The 20884-nt window shown below is 49.9% G+C and overlaps 5 protein-coding genes across 5 annotated transcripts; 3 read left to right on the forward strand and 2 right to left on the reverse strand.

Annotated features, from left to right (window-relative positions):
- Positions 1 to 443: 443 nt before the first annotated feature.
- CGCS363_v013783 (Leucine aminopeptidase 2) lies at positions 444 to 2476 on the forward strand (the record flags this gene model as incomplete). The annotated part of the gene is made up of 6 exons (XM_036645632.1): positions 444 to 767; positions 824 to 908; positions 972 to 1200; positions 1254 to 1371; positions 1436 to 1927; positions 1979 to 2476. The coding sequence occupies 6 exons, from the start codon at positions 444 to 446 to the stop codon at positions 2474 to 2476; spliced, it is 1746 nt and encodes a 581-aa protein (XP_036490058.1).
- Positions 2477 to 4814: 2338 nt separating this feature from the next.
- On the reverse strand, positions 4815 to 6692 carry CGCS363_v013784 (putative MFS-type transporter; the record flags this gene model as incomplete). The annotated part of the gene is made up of 3 exons (XM_036645633.1): positions 4815 to 5361; positions 5415 to 5652; positions 5711 to 6692. 3 exons carry the CDS (start codon positions 6690 to 6692, stop codon positions 4815 to 4817), a joined length of 1767 nt encoding a protein of 588 aa, XP_036489752.1.
- Positions 6693 to 13854: 7162 nt separating this feature from the next.
- On the reverse strand, positions 13855 to 14343 carry CGCS363_v013785 (uncharacterized protein; the record flags this gene model as incomplete). The annotated part of the gene is made up of 1 exon (XM_036645634.1): positions 13855 to 14343. The coding sequence occupies one exon, from the start codon at positions 14341 to 14343 to the stop codon at positions 13855 to 13857; it is 489 nt and encodes a 162-aa protein (XP_036490060.1).
- A 1969-nt stretch (positions 14344 to 16312) lies between these two features.
- On the forward strand, positions 16313 to 18231 carry qutD-2 (Quinate permease; the record flags this gene model as incomplete). The annotated part of the gene is made up of 6 exons (XM_036645635.1): positions 16313 to 16488; positions 16551 to 16766; positions 16828 to 16995; positions 17043 to 17404; positions 17464 to 17484; positions 17543 to 18231. 6 exons carry the CDS (start codon positions 16313 to 16315, stop codon positions 18229 to 18231), a joined length of 1632 nt encoding a protein of 543 aa, XP_036490082.1.
- Positions 18232 to 19817: 1586 nt separating this feature from the next.
- On the forward strand, positions 19818 to 20584 carry CGCS363_v013787 (uncharacterized protein; the record flags this gene model as incomplete). The annotated part of the gene is made up of 4 exons (XM_036645636.1): positions 19818 to 20100; positions 20153 to 20284; positions 20341 to 20477; positions 20543 to 20584. 4 exons carry the CDS (start codon positions 19818 to 19820, stop codon positions 20582 to 20584), a joined length of 594 nt encoding a protein of 197 aa, XP_036490079.1.
- Positions 20585 to 20884: the final 300 nt, after the last annotated feature.

Below are 20884 nucleotides of genomic sequence, written 5' to 3' on the forward strand. Positions count from 1 at the left end.
ATCAGAACATGGATCCGGCTACATCGCAGAAATCGAGAATACCCATTCCAAAAAGAACCTCCACTCTCGTGTCGTCGTGACTCGTGACCAAATCGAAATACGCTCTTTCAGCCACCAATCAGTCTCAATCACCGAGCGATACCTGGTTTCTGAGTGCGCTAAAGCAAGGATCGTGGCGGATGGCAGAATTGCCCAAATAGGAAATTCTGAACGACAAAATGAGGGGCATCAATCGTGCGGGGCACATCGTTGAGATACGAGACAGCTCGTAAAGCGTCCCAGAGAAGAGTCCAAACATTCCCATATGTAGGCACATTTCCTCGACATTGTTTTCTACTGAAATGAAAATCGTTTTTGAATCTGCGATTCCACCTCAGAACCACTAGTCTTCACTTGATTCTACTTCCCTTCGTCGCGAGAGTCAGTCGGCCAGAAACGGCGCCATGTGTCAACATCAGTCATCAGCGGTTGTAGACGTGAACACCAACTCCAACTTCAAGCAGGTCGTCACAAAACATACCAAAATTTATGTGACAATCGACTTCGAGCGAACTGTGCTCATCGGGTCAACAATCATTACTTTCGAATCAAGACTAGCGAGTCTGACTGAAATCATCCTTGATACCAGCTACTTAATCGTGAGACAAGCTGCTATCAATGGCACCCGAGTTTCTTGGGACTTGAAAGCCCCTGAAAACGCCAACGGCAGCCCCCTTCATATCTACCTCGATCGCGCCTACGAATATGGAGAGTCTTTCGAACTTGCCGTAAGCTCTGGCTCACGAAGTAGCGTGGAAATCTGATGCTGAGTACACCATCGTAGATTGACTTCGAAACAACAACGGAAACAACTGGTCTTCAGTGGTTTAAGGCTTCGCAAACAGATGATAAGAAATATCCATTCATGTGTAAGTCCCCAAAACAGACGATTGGCTATTGTTATCAGCTCATACAGCGCTAACTTGGTGAAGTTTCGCAGGGAGAGCCAGTCCACGCACGCTCCATGTTCCCATGCCAGGACACTCCATCTATCAAGACAACTTTCGACATGACTATTCGGTCCATCTTACCAGTTGTCGCGAGTGGTATTCCTGAAAATGACCTAGTCTTCCCTCCCGTCCAGGAGCCCCTAGAGCTCAAGACCTACAAGTTCAAACAGGAGATTCCAATCTCCAATTATCTGTTCGCGGTGGCTAGCGGGTATGTGTGTTACTCCGACCGACTATGGAATACAGCTGATGAGCATCTCTTAGGAATCTTGCGGGAGAGAAGATTGGTCCTAAGAGCTATGTTTACTGTGCGCCTGGCGATCTCGAGGCCTGCAAGGCAGAGTTCAAACCCGATTTGCAAGCCATTATTAAATCTGCGGAGGTAAGGTAGCTGGCTTATCGACGACCTCGCTGCGATGACTGATTTTGTTTATTTTTGACTGCAGAACCTCATCTTCGAGTATCCATGGCCGCTTTACAATCTCGTTGTCCTGCCAAAGTCGTTTCACTTAGGAGGCATGGAAAACCCAGTCTTCAACTTCTACAGCGCTACTGTTGTCTCGGGCGACCGTGAGAACATTGGAGTCGTGACCCACGAGTTCGCTCACAGCTACAGCGGAAACCTTGTCACTAATGACGCTTGGGAGCACTTCTGGTTGAACGAAGGATGGACGGTCTACATAGAGCGTTGCATCCTGCGAGACCTCCGCGGGGAAGAGGCAGTCCAGCTTGAAGCCATCGTAGGATGGCAAGATCTGCTCTACAACATTGATGCTTATGGCGGGAACGAAAGCGTCTTCACAAGTCTCGTTCTAGAATTTCAAGGAAAGAGGCCTGACGACATCATGTCGAAGATCTCCTACGAGAAAGGCTACACCTTTTTGTGTTTTCTGGAGCAGCAGGTGGGGAGGGAGAAGTGGCACAAATTTGTTCCTCACGTAAGCGATTGTTGGTTCCGCCATTGTCCAAGATACTAATGATGACTTTAGTACTTCAAGGCTTTCTTTGGCAAGAGCGTCAACTCTGAGCAATTCAAGAGGTGCGTTCTGGAGTTCTTCTCTCAGGACGTCCACGCCGCAGCTGCCCTTCACGCAGTTGACTGGGAAACCTGGTATCACAAGCCCGGTGCACCGCCAAAGCCTATCTTTGACTCCAGCCTCTACAGAGATTGCATTGAATTATGCGACAAGTGGAAGATGCTTAGTTCGAACGAAAGCGCCTTTACCCCCTCGTCTAAGGATGTTGAGGGCTGGACGGTTGGACAATTATTAGTCTTTCTCGACCTTCTGACTGAAAGTTCCAGTGCTATCCCCAAACAGTTCAGCCACGCACTGGGTTCACAGTATGGTTTACTATCCTCAGGGAATCTGGAGGTAGTTAGCCGCTACCTCCGTGTTGCACTGCGAGCAGGCGACGAAAGTGTCTTGAAGCAGACCGAAGAGGTTCTTAGCCAGACCGGCCGTATGAAATTCGTCAAGCCACTGTAAGCTTTCTCATTGCAGTGAAGTTTCTCCCGTGATAGCTGATGTGATGTACCAGGTTTGAGGGGTTGTTGTCGGTCAGCGAAAAGTTGGCTGTGGAGTTGTTTAACAGACATCGCGACTTTTATCACCCGACATGTTTGAGGTTGCTGAGAAACGTGCTTGAGAAGCATGGACTAACTGTTGGTTGAAGCGGATGTTCGAAAAGTCCCTCAGGTTTCGTCTTCATACATGTATTTTGGCCATAGGGGTCTCTCCAGCTCAGGCTTTCCTGGCCTCTCACACATTTTCCCGCCAGAATCAAACAGCAGTCAAAAAAGTGCGCCCGCAGACGATAACCTGCCGTATGAAAGTATGGAAAAAAGGTTGAAAGCGAAGAAGATTGGGTTGGGCTTGTGGAGACATAATCGACATCTCTATGGCTACTGGCTGCATGTAGATTTGAGTCACAACTAGAAAAGCCACTTGAGATACCGAGGTAGACTTCATCTTACGATGCTATGTGTTTTGAGTTTTATTCGGTCATACACAAACGTTTTCTAGGGTGTCTATCACTTGTGAAAGAGTAAAGTGATCCTTTCAATACAACACGACTAGTATCCGACTTATCGTAAGTGAAAAGGATATAGTTTCCGAGCCCCTGGTGGTGGGAAACGCCACTCGGCTTTATGCACTGTAGCAGGTGTAAGCCCGATTCTCGCTTACTTCCCCGGGCCCAACTCCGAAGCAGCGCAAGTGGAAGCCGGCTCGCGACCCGGAGTTAATGGCTGTAGAGTACTAAGTCAGCCGTCGCGGTAGTTAAAAGCGAAATATCCATTATTATTTATTTCCCTTGCAGAATGAACGAATCTCTTGGCATCGGCATAACACTACAACCATATTCCCCAAGATAAATCCTATCCCTGCAGTATGTCGTTTCCTTATAAGCAAGTTCTCCTGGTGGGTGCCACTTCCGGTATTGGCGCGGCCATGGCGGACAAGCTTGTTCAGGAGGGCATCAAAGTGATTGCAGTCGGTCGTCGCCAAGAAAGACTCGATGCGTTTGTCCAGAAGCATGGGCCATCCAGGGCAGACTCGATCTGCTTCGATATAACAGACCGAGCCGGGTTGGATAACTTCGTGAACGAGTAAGTTCTCTAACATTACTGTAGCGGGTTAGACCGCCGAACTAATGAAGTCAGGGTTTGTCGAAAGTTCTCTGAACTGGATTGTGTGTTCATCAACTCAGGCGTACAGAGCCAGATCAGGCTTTCCCGACCCAGTAGTGTGGACCTGGACGCATTTCGCAACGAGGTCAACACCAACTTCCTAAGTGTTGTCGACATTTCCATCAAGTTCCTCCCAAAACTCCAAGAGAAGAAATTTCCCACCGGATTGATATTTACCGGAACTCACCTCGCCATCATTCCCGCTGCCACCCTACCGGCATACTCGGCGTCTAAAGCTGCGCTTCACTCTTACGTTTACAGCCTTCGAGAGCAATCGAGGGGTTCCAGCACTAAGATTATTGAGATTTGGCCACCCGTTGTTCAGAGTGAGTACAAGCCAAGGGTTCCTTACCTCCACGCGCGACTAACTTTGGCAGCTGAGTTACACGACTACATGGGCCAAGAGCGAGGCCGATCTATGGGAATGCCTGTCCAAGAGTTCACCGAAAAAACATACTCCCAACTTGTCACTGGCTGCGATGACGTGGTGGTCGGTTCAGTTGGTCCAGAAGAGCCTTATTTGGAGCTTTTCAGGTCCCGGAAGCAGCAGGCCGACAACCTGACAAAACTAGTCCTGTCTCATTTTGAGCTGTAGTCCTGTTGGGAGTGGGAGATCATCTTCATGGATGGGTCATGAAAGAGCTGAATGCAGATGACAGCCACAAAGAAGGATTGACACCCCAGCATTCCGTTGGGCGGTGCATGACGTCGCACACCCTTTTGCGGGGTGCAGCGATGCAACCGAGTTGAATTCCTTGTCAATCCCCTTGCGAGCCAATGAAAAGCTTCTGGAAAAGGTTTGGGGAGTACGGAGAACAGTCTGGGGTATGTTCGTACCCACGTCAATACCCCGACGGGATGGTTTCAACAGACTTGAGCCTCGGCCTTTCAAGGTGGGCAGGCTATGGGTGATTCATGTGATGAAATCGAGCCCAACAGCGGGGAATGGCGCCCACCAAGTCGTCAAAGTCAGAGATGCAGATCAAAATCACACGTAGTAGTCAGAAGGCCAAACTTGAAGTACACCAAATCAATTAACTGTTCAATGCTTGCTTGTACCAGCGTAAACTAAAATATGTAGCCAAAAAGAAAAGTTTTAGTCGTGATCATACGTCATGAGTTCCGAGCTTGTGCCACTACTTGTCGCCAAAGTGAGTCGCCGGCCATCGCCTCCTCCACGCTGGTCCGAAAAAGTAAACCACCGGAATGAATACAGCGAACGCGGCGATCAGCCCGGTATAGATCATCATCGAATGGAAGTATCCCATTTCGACAACCCAATCAGAAATCTTGAATGACAGTGCAAAGGCTAACAAAGCCCTGAAAGAGGCGATGTTGACTAGCGCAGGGCCAGCGAGATGGGGGTAACATTCCAACACGTAAACTGCGCCGATGGAGTTGGCGCCCAAGAAGCCAAAAGCCATCAGACCCAAGCCTGTCAGGAATGTGACCCAGGAGTAGTTCGCCTGGTTTGAGCCGGCCAGACCGAAAATGACGGCTCCGATAATGCCAGCGAGGGTCGGGATGATGAGATTGATGAGCTGGTTCTCGGGCTCTCTTACACCGCGCCTCATTGCGAGGCGGTTAGCCATCCAGTCAGCAGCTTTACCAGTCACCAATGCCACTGCGACGGCTGCGACAAGGATAGGGAGGAGGCAAAGTCCAAGGTTCATGAAATCCCATCTAGAAGATTCGTTAGTTGTGACAACAATGAAATGACATGTTCAATGACTTACGACCATGGTGCTGTCAGAAGAGCGGGAGCAACGGTGTATCCAGCCGCGAAGGCGCATGCAATCATGACACTGTTGAGCATAGTGATGAAGAAAATCTGAGGGTAAAAGAACGTGCGAAGGGTGTCAACGAAGGCGTTAAAGCCCTTGCGCCACTCCATCTTGCCGTGGAACATGGCGATGTTGTACCGAAACGTTCTAGGCTCACGCAAGTGCCCGGTCTCATCCCGGGGGACGCCATCTGAAATAGAGTCAGCTTTGACGTTGCTAATTTAGTTCGTGATGAATTTCCGACTTACTCATTTCGGCACGTGTGCGGTCCCACCTCGTCTCGGGCATGAAGAAATAGACACCAACGAGGAAGACGGCAGCGCCCATCGCGGTGATGAAATACATCCATCTCCAACTGAGGTTGATAATCATGTACGGAGCTGCGATTCCGAGGACGATGATGATCAGACCCTGGGCCGCGAAAATACCGGAGATCCAAGCGTTACGTTGATGGACGAAGACCATATCCTGGATGATGAAAGGGATCAAACTTTCGACAGTACCAGCGCCCAGGGCTTGCAAGCAACGAGCCAGTAAGTGCGATGGCAGAGATCGACTGGCTCCAGCCCACAAGGCACCGATGATGGCGAGAACACCGGTAATGAGTACCACCGGACGACGGCCGACTGAAATGGCCAGCGGTACCAGGAAAAGGTTGGAGAGTCCGATAACCAACACGGGAAGGGATGCCAAGAGATAGACGTGGAAAATTGGAGGTGCCCCAGGGAAGCTGGAGAGAATCTTCAAAGGATCAGTCCCAGCGGGGAGGCCTCCGTTAGACGTCAAGTCTTTGAGAATCTTCGGATCGAGACCAGCGTACTCCACAGCAAACACTGGGAGCATAGCACCCAGGATCAGCTCAGCAGCCGCAGCCAATGCACCGAAACAGCAGAGGCAGAAGGTTCCTAGGAGCTTGCGAGAGATAGGGAGATTGAGGGGATCTCGCGGATCCTTCGTTGGTGCGGGTTGTAGAATAAGTTGGCCATTTCTGTAAAGAGCCGCGTCTCTGGCTTGTGCCTGCTCGTCAAAGTCAAAGGTGGATCGTGAAGTCTCGACCTGCTTCAGTTTCTGAATCTCAGTCGATGAGCTGTTGTGTTTCCGAAACCTGTCAGTCTGAAAGTGATGCTGGTCATTTTTGTCACTCTTGTCAGCATCACGGGCCCAGGATGGTTCGAAGAGGCTGGAGCCGTTAGATAGTCGTGGATCGTGAGTCGCGGGGGGTGGTGCCATTCTTTGATTTCTTTGTGAATCCATTGTTGTTGTGTAGTGTAATACGACGGCTATGGAATGCAGGGTCGGAAGAGGGGAGGCCAGATGAATTTATCGGGGGAAATTGACTTCAAAAAAGTTTAATGGCTTCGAGGGCCTTGGTGCTACTACGCCCAATCTAGAGTTAACACAGACCATGGCGCTATGATAACCGAAACATGTGTCCTGACTGGACGGCGAGTCTATGCACCACGAAGAAAAAGGTTAAGCGGATACTTTCTGGATCGTTACTAATTGCCGTGGCGACTGTGCCTGAGATTAGGTATAGTGCTACTGTCGCCACACGGCTTGGTGGCTCTACCCAGAGTGGCTTTGCAGAACAATCAGATGAAAGGAAGACAAAGAGATGCATCCACACAGACGCTGAATTCAACATCGCGCCCTTACCCCGCAAGGCCTGGCCCACCGCTCAGCTTCCGAGAGTCTAAATTTGATCTCCCCCTCGATTTGAGTTATTCCAGTCATAGGATGTTTCGTATATGTCATTAGATCCGTGTTGGTGCATACTTATCTCCTTCGATATACCGTCCTCCAGCATCCTCGGCAACAAGACTGGACGAACACATGCTCCGAAAAGCTGTTCTTGATTTGCCCATTTGGGTAATATCGTTTCATGGATGTCATACGGTCGTCATGCAAACAGCCCAGCTGCCGTTTTAAATCCCCAGAAGGGTCCCCAATCAAGGGTTGCTTGTCTGTTTGGCTTTTGTCGGGCAGTAAGCGATGTGGGGGGCTGGTTTGACCTGTGGGGGGTGGTCTGGGGATGATCTGGGGAATCTGGGGAGAAGGCGAGGTCATTTTTGACGTCAAGGGCGAGAGAGCATGAAGGAGGTATACTCGGTATCTACTATTCCCTTGCTAAGTGAGCTGGATGGAGGGTTGGCCCGCAAAACAATTGTGACTCCGACCTAGACAAATTTCAGCTCCCACAAATCGCCAAGTCTCGAGTTATCCTCCGCCAGCCCACCATGAACGATGACGGAGTTCTGTGCAACGTCGGCATCGAACCATCCTCTGGGATCAGGATGATCACCTTGCGTTTCGACCTTTGCCCACGTCTGTTCCTCTACATCAAATGCCCAAACATCAGCCAACATCTTCCCGGCTCCGGCGTGGCCAAGGGAGCTTGGGTCCCGCTCTCCGAACATAGTGACAATGTGGGTCTTCTCTTGGGCCCTTACGGTGACCAAGGCCGAGACACTACGGGATTCAGGACCACTGATACCGTCCGGAGCGAAAGCAACCGTAGTCCAAGACTGAGAAGCACAGTCAAAGATGTCTACGGACCCGCCCTGCTCGGTCTTTCCATCAAACCCGTTCATCCGATAGAGCTTGCCGTCGTGGTACGTGATTGAGGGTCCTCCACGCGCTGGCGGCGGTGCGTCAGGAAGCTGGGTCCAGCTCTTAGACGTCAGAGTGAAACGCCAGAGATCAGCCATACGTCCCTTTTCCGGGCAGCCAGCATGGACATAAACATTATCAACACCATCAGACGCAATGGAGTGGTAGCTGCGTCCAGCAGGAAAGGTGGCAGACTTGTCTCCGGCGGGCTCGATCAAGTCCCATGTGTTTGTGGATGGGATGTAACGCCAAACGCATCCATTCTCCTCGATGGGTTCCATCGCGAGACCACCACGGCCGGAGAAGATGTATAGGGCATCGTGCAGGACAACGCTTGGGGACCCAACGCGCGGAGAAGGGGCTGTAGAAGGAACCGGAATCGTACGAATATCTGCTAACCCTAAATATCACACAGGACTTCTAGTCAGATATGATACCAACAGCATAAGTGAGAAGACAGAGGTCTGGGTTGCTACCTTGAGGATCTTTCAGCTCGACGACGTCAACCTGGTTGTCGACTGGCTCTCTGGGAACAAGCTCGCCCCCAAAGACGTAAGCGCGGCCGCCGAGAGCCGACACCGCCTGAGAAGACCGGCGAAGGCGATCACCAGAGGCAATACGAGTCCAGAGAGCAGATATCTTTGCCATCGTGTTGTTGTCTTTTCGAATTGCTCTGAGGTTCGGGTTGAAAGGTTCTTTCACAAAATGGCCTTGCTAAAAGTACCAAAGAACGCAAGTTTATATCAAGTCGAGCTTTCAATCTTCCTGGACGCGGTTACTGAGGGACATGGAATGGAACGGGGCGATCGGGATGGGCAGTTTTAGCCGGACCCTGACCCCTACACGGAGGGACGGAGGCTCCGCACCATATTGACACAACTAGAAGAATTGACGCATACTCTCGGCAACCACAAAAGCCGGGTCGAACCATCAAGTGGAGGATTGTTACACAGGTCTTGGTGCTGCTAATTCGGAGTCTGCCGTCTATTGATGGGTTGCAATGCAAATTGTTGAGAGTGAGCCTAAGTAGGGTGGGTAATTAGGATGCAACACACGAACATGAGAACGGCAGGTAACCGCCTATATCCGTCGTAAGTGGCGTGTCAAATATCGGTTAATTTGACAGCATGTATAAAAGTAGAGAATGGTGAGGTTATGTTTGTCCTGGTGTGTGCTCAGGGACCGCACTTGATGAGCCATCCTCACCTCCTTTCTGAGCCTCAAAGCAGAACCCATCGGTCATAGGCACATATTGTAACGACAGTCGTGCCGAGTTTTGAGCCATATTTTAACGGTGGTGTTCTATTATCTGATTGTATTCATGGCTTTCGACGCCTTAGATGCCCTCAACATCTTCAATATCTGTAACGATACAATGGGGGCTGCGAATCGTTTCGGGGCCTCAATCAAACGGCACCTGAGAGAGAAAGATAAGCAAAACAATCTCGTCATCACTGTTCTTTGCAGCATTTGGGGCGCTATAGTCGGCTTCTTCATCATCTTTGTCTGCGTTGGTGCCATCAAGGCGTATCGTCATCCCGAGAGATACGGCCCGCGAGACGGCTCCGAGGGCCAGACAGCTCAAACTAGGATGCACGGAATTACTCGGGCGATGTTAGACACGATTCCGGTGATTAGGTTGGGAGCCGTGGAACACTCGACTTCTGATATTGAGCTACAGAAAGCTGCGTCCAAAACTCCGACCAGGACAGATGGCGAGACGAAGAGCTGCAGTATCTGTACGGAAGACTTTTCCGCCCACGACGACGTGCGCGTGCTTCCTTGCGGGCACGAGTTTCATCTAGCATGCGTTGATCCATGGCTAATCACCAAATCTTCCACATGCCCACTCTGGTAAGTTGAAAACTCGTGTACAGATCGTCGTTCTTTAAATCTGTCGACACTTCCAGTCTTTCATGATGCCGGCGTTGCTAATTCGAATGGAAAAGTCGACATGACCTTGACCCGAGCAAGACACAAACACCCCGACAACATGGAAGCTCAGCTCCACTAAGTGAATCACAAGAGAGAGAAAGCATGCGTCAGACAATCCTTTGGATGAGGTTGGCCAATGCCTAGATGATGGTAGTACACCGGTCGGAGCTTCATATGGCCTGTAATCCTGTATCCAGTCTGATAGCAAAACGAGAACCGTAGCTGATTGCCAGACACTTAGCCTGAAGAATGTTAGTTCAGGAGGTTTCTTTCGTTCAAACGATTTACTGAGAAAAGATGAATTTACTTCAGTATAACCTCCTAATTCTTTAAAATTAGTCAGACTGCCAACATCCCAGGACTCGCTGGCCGATCGGGGTCAGATTCGTGATGGGCAGCACATTAGTCCTTCCCGTAAGCCGGACATCATGGACCGCACACTCGACAATTCTTCGGATCACCCTTGAATCCATGAGTTGTCCTGGGCGGGCTCGTGTCCCCCCGTGCTCCTCTGCTGTGTCATATCCCTCTCGCTTCTTAGTCTCTTTCCGGCTTCGACATCAGCTGCACCACCGGGATGATCAACTGCAAATTCTGTATCTGCCTTCTGGGTTTCCTTTTGGTGCTTTCGTTTCTTGATCTGACGCACAATGCCCCATACAACCCCTATCACGGCGTATACGGGACAGCAGACTACGCCTGCGTAGCCCGGAGCTCCCATGAATGGTTCCATTCCATATTTACCGGTGTCTGGCTTTGAGGCCTCTTCTCTCTTATTGATGTTGGGCAAGGATGGCATGGTCGTCGTTGAGAAAGATCACAGCGGTAGATCGCTAGTCCGAAAGTGAAGTCTACGACTGAAGCAACAGCTCAACCTGAAGTTAGCTTGAAACTCAAAGATCAATCGTGTTTTGAGAGACTTGCTCTACGTAGTCAAGATGTCGTCGCGTGGTGTAATGCATTGAACACTACGAGAAGTACTGCGAGGGCGGGGCAGAGGCTCAATAAAATCAGTTGTACTTCGAATTATGCCACGATACACCTCCAGCTGACAGATGGTATCATTGTGGCGTTTGAAAGTGTTTGGTCTCGACAAGACCGGTATGCAACCACCGATTTGGGGCCCCGTCACTGCTTTAAGCACATGGCCAAGATTATAACTTGGATGATTATTGGTAACTATTTGATTACTGAATTGTTCTTTTTCGATCACCTGAACAGCTGAACCGAATGGCTTTAGTGATGACTCCGTGATGGCTTCACGTTGGGTATTCTAATTGACACAAACAAAGGAAATGCCCCAAAACTAGGCTCCAAGAATTTGAAGCAATGCTATCAAATCTGTAAGGGCGCTGGTCTGGGCCGCTAAATCTAGGCATGAAGCTTACGAGCAGCGGTCAATCGCGTATGTCTGTTGATCAGTACCTATTCAATATCGACACGGAGTAGACTGCTCGGCCGACTAAACTCTTCAAGGCCTTCGGTTTCCGATACCCATAATTGTGGACGTCGCGTTAGGAAACGGAGGCCAGCAGGCTCCGATGGGCCCAACAACCATCGTCTCATTGGGTGAAAATATTATATAAGCGGAGGTTCCGTCCGCCGATTACAAAGAACATCTGGCTCTCGGTTCTCCATAAACCCCCGTTTTTTGAGACCCTGGTCGCACTAGCGGATCAGCCTGCATGGGTGTGGGAAAGACTGATCACGATCGAGGCAAGTTTTGGCGAGTTGAACCAACGGTCTGTCTACAACTGGCCTGACTTTGGTCGGTAGAAATGGGTCCAGCCATCAAAAGAAGAAGAGATCATTCTCAATCCCGGCACCCTCCTCGTTACCACGCAATCGCTCCCATGGATACTAGAAATGTTGAGCACTTCCCTCGGAAACATCGGTGAGCTGGCTGTGGCCAATCCTGTTACGCCGGATCAGCCTCTGCCTTGAGCATTGCAACGCCCGTTTGCAGCAAACCCATCTCCGATTTTTTCTACATGAGTGCAAGCACTTGTCTTCGTTGAAGAGCCATCCCATTCGCCCAATCCTCCGTCTATCACCAGCCTGTCTCCATCTTCAGCCATGGCAAGACCGCAAGTTGCTGGCAGCGAAGAGGGTGTTGGCTCTAATGAGCGGGCACCTCTTCTCAACTCATCTCCCATACAGGACAGCACGAGGGATGGAGTCTCTCCTCGCATCACTTGCCGTCTATACGTGTCGCACTTCCTGTCCACTTGGAATTCTCGCGTCTTTGAATTTGGGGCCGTGCTTTACCTGGCAAAGATCTTTCCAGGGACATTGATGCCCATGTCAGTGTATGCGCTCACACGCGGGCTGTCAGCAATTCTCTTAGCCTCGGCCATTGGGCAGTATATTGATACTGGTAACCGTCTCAATGTCGTCCGCGTGTCAATTGGTCTGTCTATCCCCTTATATTAGACGGGCTGGACCTGTTAACACCGTGCAGTCTTTCAACGTCTGGTCGTAGCGGCTTCATGTGTCTTATTTTATTTGATGAAGACGAACCTGCTGTCTGGTAAGCGTGTGGACGTTGGTCTACTGGTTCTCACTTCATTCTTCGCTTGCATCGAAAAGCTGTGCTCCATCATGAACCAAGTGTCGGTTGAGAAAGACTGGGTATGTGTAACAACTCATTGTAGTATGGGCTCATGCCAGACTGATGATTGACCGTCTTCCAGGTTGTCGTTGTGGCCGACAATCATACGTCTTCGCTTCGAACAATGAATGCACAAATGCGCCGCATCGATCTGCTCTGCAAGCTCCTCGGGCCCCTTTCCATCGCCCTGATCGACGGCATATCGACCGAAACTGCCATCATCTTCAATTTCATCGTGAACGTCTGTTCTGTGGTTATTGAGTACCACGCCATCGCGCGTGTGTACTACGAGGTTCCAGCACTACAGGCGAATAAGTGTGACGACCACTCACCCGATTTGACCGCCGTAGGACTTCCTCGGTCTTCAGCTGGCCGACTAAACGGCTTGGGCCAACGCTTGAAGTTCATCGCGAAGAAGTCCATGGATGACATGAGACTCTACGTTCGTCATCGCGCGTTCCTCCCATCTTTCGCTGGTGCTTTGCTCTATCTGACGGTATTGAGCTTCGGCGGTCAGATGGTCACCTACTTGCTCTCCACTGGATATTCCGCTACCGAAATTGGCATTGCGCGAACTTTAAGCGTAGCCTTTGAAGTCCTGGCCACCTGGGTTGCGCCGTGGCTGATGGAGTTGATCGGTCCTGTGAGGGCGGGTTTGTGGATGAGCAGTTGGCAAGTATCCATGTTGGCAGTGGGAACCGCAATCTTCTGGGCATACCAGGATCAGCCTTGGCTTTCAGCGACTGGCCTGGTTGGAGGAACTACTCTCAGCCGTGTAGGACTGAGAGGGTTCGACCTCTGCACTCAGATAATCGTGCAAGAAGTGAGTGCTGCAAAAGCGTAACATATCCCACAGCGTTCGCAAGCTGACAAGTATAATGTAGGACGTCGAAGCGGAGAATCGTGGTGCTTTTTCTTCGGTGGAAGCAGCTTGGCAGAACGCCTTCGAGCTGTTGTCGTATGCCTCGACCATCGCTTTCTTCCGACCCGAACAGTTTCGATGGCCGTCTCTTCTTTCAGTTACAGCGGTTGCAGCTGCCAGTGCCGCATACATCCTCTTCGTATACCTTCGTCGCGGACACTTGCTACACCTGAAGGCTTTGGGTAAGTTGTCATGCATCCCAGTGAGATCCAGACAAGGCGACGAAGAAAGAGTCATCGCAAGAATCACCTCGGAAACCGATATCTGAAAACAATCAATTCAAACGCTATGATATACGCCATTCTTTATGTCGCTCAGAACATCGCTAGAGGGTTGGTCGCGTTGGCAGGGCGTTGCTGTGCCACGTCCCAGTGCTCCATGATGCAGGTGCCGTCGAACCTGAAGACATCGACAACGGCAAATGGCTGGCCGCCTCCTACAACATCCATTCGGTAGTGAATAAACGCAACATTATTCTCGAAGCCCTTATTCATGATCGTGTTATTGACGGTATTCGGGGATACGAAAGGTCCAAGGACATCTAAAGTGTTTTGTCGGCCTGAGAGGGCGCTTGGGTTATGCTGAATGTAGTCCTCCGAGACGTGGTTGAGCAGGGCCTTGGTAGCGTTTCTGTCCACGTAGAAAGCCTGAATGAATTCTCCCAAAATGACTCGTTGTTCCTCTGGCGTTGCTGACCGAGGCGGGCAATAAGGAGCCGATCCCTGGCGACGGTGTAGGCCGGTAGCGTCGGTGGCCCAGGCGAGAGCGCTGACGCCTAGAGCGAGTATCGAAGAGGCGCGCATGATTTCTGTCGGTATTTCAACGAGTGTGGTGGACTAGTTTGTGTGATGAAGCCAGGTCGAGTTGAAGGAGGTGATCGCTACTTGGAGCAGTTGTGGAATCTGAGTTACTTATACTCTGAGACGGAGACGAGGCGCAACAAGTGCCGAACTTCAAATAGATGAAGCAGTGCTGACCAAGACCTTTAGAAGAGAACAACCGACGGGAGTTCATCCTAACTGCGCCACGTGCTGCAATGCTAAGGAAGTCTATTCTGGTGGATCCTGGTCTGATATGATATCGACAGCAATAACTATGATATTTTCTGCTAGTGAGTCAGGAGTTGTAGCGAGGGCTTCGCCTAGAATTGTTCCTTGATTTGCAATACTCGTCTTCATAATTGTCCTGCCTATTTCGCTCGGTTGATTGAAGCTTGAGTTGCATTGAAGAGCACAACCACTCTACTAGTGGCCAATCTGGAGATGCTTCCGCAACTTAATCTGTGGCTTTTGGCGCAGGAACGCAGACTTGGGGCCTGACAATAAGGGATACCCTGTTGGAGATCCCCAGGCGGTCGGCACTGTGCCGAGCTAGTTCCATGGTAACGCATGGCTCTAAGGTTTGGATTGTGGAACCACGGACGGCCTCCCGGTTTAAAACCCCGATGCCTATCTTCCCAGGTTACTAATTATGGTCGCTTACAAAAGGATTAACGGCTGGTATCAAATTGATTCCGAGCTGTAATGTGTAAGTAAAACAGAGGAACGGCAGTTAACAGAGACTCATTTGCAACGTAACTTCTTCCGATGGTCTCGACATCACAGGCAGGAGAAAATCACTCAGAAGTCCGCGAAAGTCACTGCAGGAAATTTGAGAGCGCTTTCGAGTAAGAGCAGACATAAGCCTTATCTATTGCATTGCGTGCATTCATTCCATGGCAGGTTTGGCCGCGACATTATAGGAATTCAGCTATCATGAGCAAAAGCTGCCCAGTATTATTCTGGGATTTCTTTTTAATAGCGAGTGCCCGACTTGAACGCCATTGTTTACATCTATGGAAGGCCAGCGATCACTCATTGCGACTCGACAACAAAGTGCAATACAAAAGAAGCATGTAGACGTTCGTATATCATGCACCAGTGTGGCGGGATTTCAAATGACTGTGCAGCCGAAATGATCCAGAAAGGAGGGCCTGACGAGTTTGGATGTATTGCGGGTAGCATTGCATCTGATATCTCATGGCGGAGTACCTGATTATAATATCAGTTCTCTGGCAGAGGGTTTAAGATTCTTGGACGCGGTACTTTGTTCATTTGTCGCCCATGAACTCTAACTTGGGCTGATCCGGCATGAGGGCCGCGGGGCGTAGTCGCTCGCCAAGCTCTGCGTGCGCAACTGTACTCTGGTTCTTTGGAAGAGTGAAGTACGTAGGCTGGCTGACATAGCCATCTATGAACAAATACTGACCCCTTCTCAACGAAAACATGCAATTCGATTTGTGGACTTGTGTTCACCCATCTTGGCCGAGAAGTTCAGGTTTCTTGGCGCTCGCATGGTGCTCTTCCACCATTGACGTGTTCGCAGCAAGCCTTGGTCGGGCTTGGCCGCTTTTGTTCTATCTGTAAAATCTCTGGGTCTTTTGGTAGTCAGCAAGCCAAGTACTACAGCCAATAAATGCCAACGCTGGGCCCATCGACGTCAACCGACTCTCACGCCCGATTTCCGCCAAAACTCCAATTGCCCAGACTTGCTCAGAAACGCCGAGCGAACATCTCCGCACTTGCATCCTCCTCCTCAAACAAACGTTCGACATGTCAAACAGAATCTCATGTGACGAGATGGCCAGCTTTCAGCTGCTCATTTGACTAGGCGCCCTCTGGAATAAATGATATAAAAACTCGACCCGTCAATTTTGAATCATATCAGTGTTCATAGCCTGAAACATCTCTTTTGCAACGCGCTTCAGAAACTCCATCCGCTATCTCACTCGAGATGGGCAAATCTTTGATCCAGAAGATCGTCAAAAATGAGGCGATGAAGCAAGATCCCCCTGAGATTTACGGATGGCGGGTCTATGCTCTCGCATGTTCGGCCTGTTTTGGTGGACTCATATTCGGTATTGACACAGGTGTCATCGGTGGTGTTCTTCGTATGAACGAGTTTCGACAGTAAGCCACATCCAGTGCCTCTGATTGCATCTGCTGATCTTTAACTTTCAATGAACAATTAGACTCTATGATCTTGTCGAAAAGACAGACCTTGAACGGTCAAATCTCAGTGCGAATATTGTCTCTACACTCCAGGCAGGCTGTTTCGTTGGCGCCCTCCTCGCGGCCCAAGCCGCTGATAGGTTTGGTCGTCGGCCTGTTCTTATCTGGGCGGCTGGTGGGATATCCGTGATAGGCGTCATTCTCCAAGCTGCTGCTTCGGGTCATCTCGCGGTCATGTACGTAGGAAGGTAGGAAGCCCCCTCCCATCCATTCAGTAACAGTGAATCACCAAGACAGTGCACTGAAGGATATGAACAGATTCGTGTCCGGATTTGGTACTGGATTCGCTTCGATGGTCAATCCTCTTTACGTTGCCGAGAATGCACCGCGCGCTATTCGAGGGGGGTTGACTGGTATCTACCAGCTCTTCATTGTGTTTGGCATTTTCCTCGCTTACTGGATCAAGTGAGTACCATGTGTATCTGATGAGAAAACCGATTGACTGTGTCTAGTTACGGTTGCATTCAGCATGTTACCGGTACTGCCAGGTACATGGTTCCTCTTGTCATCCAAGGGGTTCCACCGGTCTTGCTTATGATTTCGATGTCCTTGTGCAACGAGTCACCACGCCATTTGGCCAAGCAGGATAAATGGGAAGAAGCCATCAACGTGCTATCCAGAATCCGTGCTCTGCCTCCAGATCACCCGTACGTGGCAGCAGAGTTCGCTGACATAAAGTCTTCAATCGAGGATGAAAACGCGATCCTCGATGGTATGAGCTTCATGAGTCTGCAGAAAGAAATGTGGCTGGTACCTGCAAACAGGAAGCGCGCCATCATTTCCATCCTTCTCATGTTTTTTCAACAGATGACAGGTTTGTCATACACACACGAATCCCTTCTAGAATATTAAGCTAACGGGTGTCGAATGAAGGGACAAATGCCATAAATTACTGTCAGTCTATATCAATCTTTGTGTTTTGCTTCATTATCTTTGCTGACACCCAAAGCAGATGCTCCGCAAATATTTGCTACTCTGGGAGTTGAGGGTACGGAGAATGAACTCTTTGCAACCGGTATATACGGTCTTGTGAAGCTGATTGCGGTACTGGTTTTCCTCATATTCGTCGCCGACTCACTTGGACGTCGCAAGTCTCTCCTTTGGACAGGGATTGGCCAAGCACTCACCATGCTATACGTCGGTGTCTTCGTCGCTGTGGCAAAGCCACAGGACCAAGAGGGGGGCCAGGTTACACCCGCTGGGTATGTCGCTCTTGTCTGCGTTTTCCTGTTCGCATGCATGTTTCAGTTTGGTTGGGGCCCTTGCTGCTGGATTTATGTCTCCGAGATTGCGACCACTCGCCTCCGTGCTACAAACGTCTCTTTTGCCGCGGCGACACAATGGCTCTTCAACTTTGTTGTCTCGCGCGCAGTTCCTCCGATGCTCGAAACCATGGGCACTGGTGGGTTTGGCACCTACATTTTCTTCTGCGGCTGGTGTCTCGTCATGACGGCTTTCGTTTGGTTCTTCATCCCCGAAACCAAAGGCCTTTCTTTGGAAGCCATGAATCACCTTTTTGGCTTCCAAGAGGACATTCAAAACAAGCGCATCGACACGGAAAATGCTTCAGTTAAGAATGAGCTTCAGAATGGTGGTGAGTCCCAGGCTCAGCACAGCGGTAATTCTGTATACAGGGTCTGAGCAATTTGCTCACAAAACCAATGTCACATCCAGTTGAGTCAAGAGGTCTAAACAGATAGCATATTTCTATGTTTAGTGTGCAGTCATATCTGGTCATACTTTGCGTAACGACTTATTTGAATGAGAAAGATACGAGTAAAAGACTCTCGACTTTTGCGGCAAATGCTCCTACTTAGTTAAGTGCATCTGGTGAATCCCTGAGCCCTCTACAGAGGCGCGACCGTTGGCCGGGCAAGAAGGTCAGACCGTTCTGGGCTTCCGGAGTGCCCTTCCAAGATGCAGCGCTCGCCATCAATTGGATCTTCAAAGATAAGGTTGGGGTCAATGATATTGGCCTGCTATGAGGGCTTCGTGCGCTGTGCTCCAGGCAACACATCTAATCCGTCCGCTGACGTCAGGTTTTAGATAAACGTGGCGTTGCTCTGCGGAATGATGTCTTTGTAAAAGATATCTTCGCAAGCCCGAGTCGCCCAAAGAGACTGGCCAATCAATCGACACATACTTCAGGGCATCGCTGGGGCTGAGACCTGGTGAATTGCGATGCATATAATGCCAGTAGACCACTGCACTCTGAAATGGCGTTCAGTATATTGCAGGGGCGTTCGGCTCCAGTGACATAAACCCGTGGATGTTGAATACTCCGGCGATGGTGGCGCTCTCAGCCGCAAGGTCGCCAAGAAGACTTCACACCCCTTCAATCCTAACTGAGGTAGTTTGTCGAGGCTAAGAAGCTGGTGAAGGGCGGACTGAGCACCTTTCCCTTCTTCCCATCTTATCCTTCACGCTGGAAGCAGGCGCTCTTCTGGTCAAAATAATGCGCTACATTGCCTCGTGGGAAAATCTTAAGTTCGAGAAGCTTTTTTGGCCGCTCAGACCGTCGTCAGCAGTAAGATGGGGGAGTTCTCTCGGCGAGAGTTAGTTGTCACACAGACCCTTTTGGACGTCCCACAGTACAAGCCATTTCCTCTTTGAGAACGACGAGTGAGATTAGCATCCCTTGGTGGCATCTGAACATATTTGGGATTCTGTGCACTAATGTTACCGATTTGAACCGGCTTTCTGGTTTTCCCTGGAATTTCCTCGGAAGTATTATCATTTTAGACGAGAATCACAAACATCCCTCAAATGCCTCAGCCGGCTTAAACGATTCCCAGCATTCTGTCACATATATGGGAGCAAGGAATCATCTGTGCCATTCCGTACCCCACCCAAGCATACATAAATCCACTCTTCTATTTCCGTTTTCCAACGGAGACACCCACGAAGTCGCTTCCATATATGGAAACAGGAAATTCGCTTTGAAGTGTGGATGGGCTAGTGCGGGGTTCTAAGTCAACTGAACTCAGCTGCTTGCCGCGGCTGACGGGGCATGGACACTTTCCTGCGCCTAGCTGCTTGTCTCCCTGGAAAGAGTTTGAAAGTGAGGCTTCAGCTTCGAAAGCTAAAAGACCTGAACCACCCTTTTAGAGGACGAACTACAGACCTCTACGCCTGACTTGACTCTGTTTCTATGCTTACTGATATCGAATCCCTTCATACCTCATCTCGACTGTCATTACGTGCACTATTTCCCCGAGTCAAGCAAAATGGTCAGACTATTGAGCATTCTCATGCTTGGACTCGCAGTCTTTGCCGCGGCTTCACCGACCGTTTCAGATGCTGCTCCTGAAGACCACTTTCGATCTGGCTCACGCTGTGCTCCTGTGAAGGGAAATTGCTCGCCAGCCTGCGGCAAATACAACTTCGTGTTCGCGGGTTTGCCATGGAACCACCCTGCTATAGCAGCTAGCGGGTTTACCCCACAACAGGTTGAGGCTGGTATCCGGCAAGACATGGCAGCGATTGTGAAGGCTGGCTATAACATCAAGGGTGTGATATTTAGTGAGGATCAGTTGGAATTTTGCTGATTTTACTTGCTTAGCTGTTCTCTTCGGGCCTGAAGATAGCCTCGACTTCCTCTCATCGGAGTTGAAGGGTGTTGACTGGACAGCAGTCGGCGTCGGATTTGGCATTCGAGGAAGCCCATCTCCAAACATCACGCGCCGATTCATGGGTAAGGATTTACAGACCCACCTATTATGGAGATATTCTAACGGGATGGTGATGCAGACATCATCCAACTTTACCGCGAGGAGACCCCTCGTGAACGAATTCTTTTCAACTACTCTCCCGTCACATCTCTATGGGCGATCCAGCAGTACTTTCCACTCCCTATGAATTGCACCGATAATATGGGTAAGGACTTGGTGAGTGCCATTTTTAAGTAATACCGCTTTCCGCTTTCATACAGCAGCTAACGAAGTGAGTTCAGGGCATCGCGATCAAGTGCAGTGCTTGCTCTCCCCCTGTCTAGGCCGATGTTATCGAAACCTAACACCACATTGCCATAGCCGGTACACACATATAGGATGAGAATATTCAGATTAATTTGATATTTCGTGTTGAGGAAAATGGAATTAATGTCATGAGATACATGAGTTGGTATGATTCCGCTTTCTTGATCAACCGTCTTCAGCACACGCGCCTACGATCCACGTCTAACAACCCGAGATTATTACCTAAACGAGTATGAGTGGGAAAGCTTTTACAATGAATCATTGATAACCTTCAAAATTTTGTTTTCTTTGCGATTTATTTGACGGATCCTCGCCAC

Source organism: Colletotrichum siamense, assembly GCF_013390195.1.
Source record: "Colletotrichum siamense strain Cg363 chromosome Unknown KSG_Cg363_contig09, whole genome shotgun sequence".
Taxonomy (NCBI): Eukaryota; Fungi; Ascomycota; class Sordariomycetes; order Glomerellales; family Glomerellaceae; genus Colletotrichum; species Colletotrichum siamense.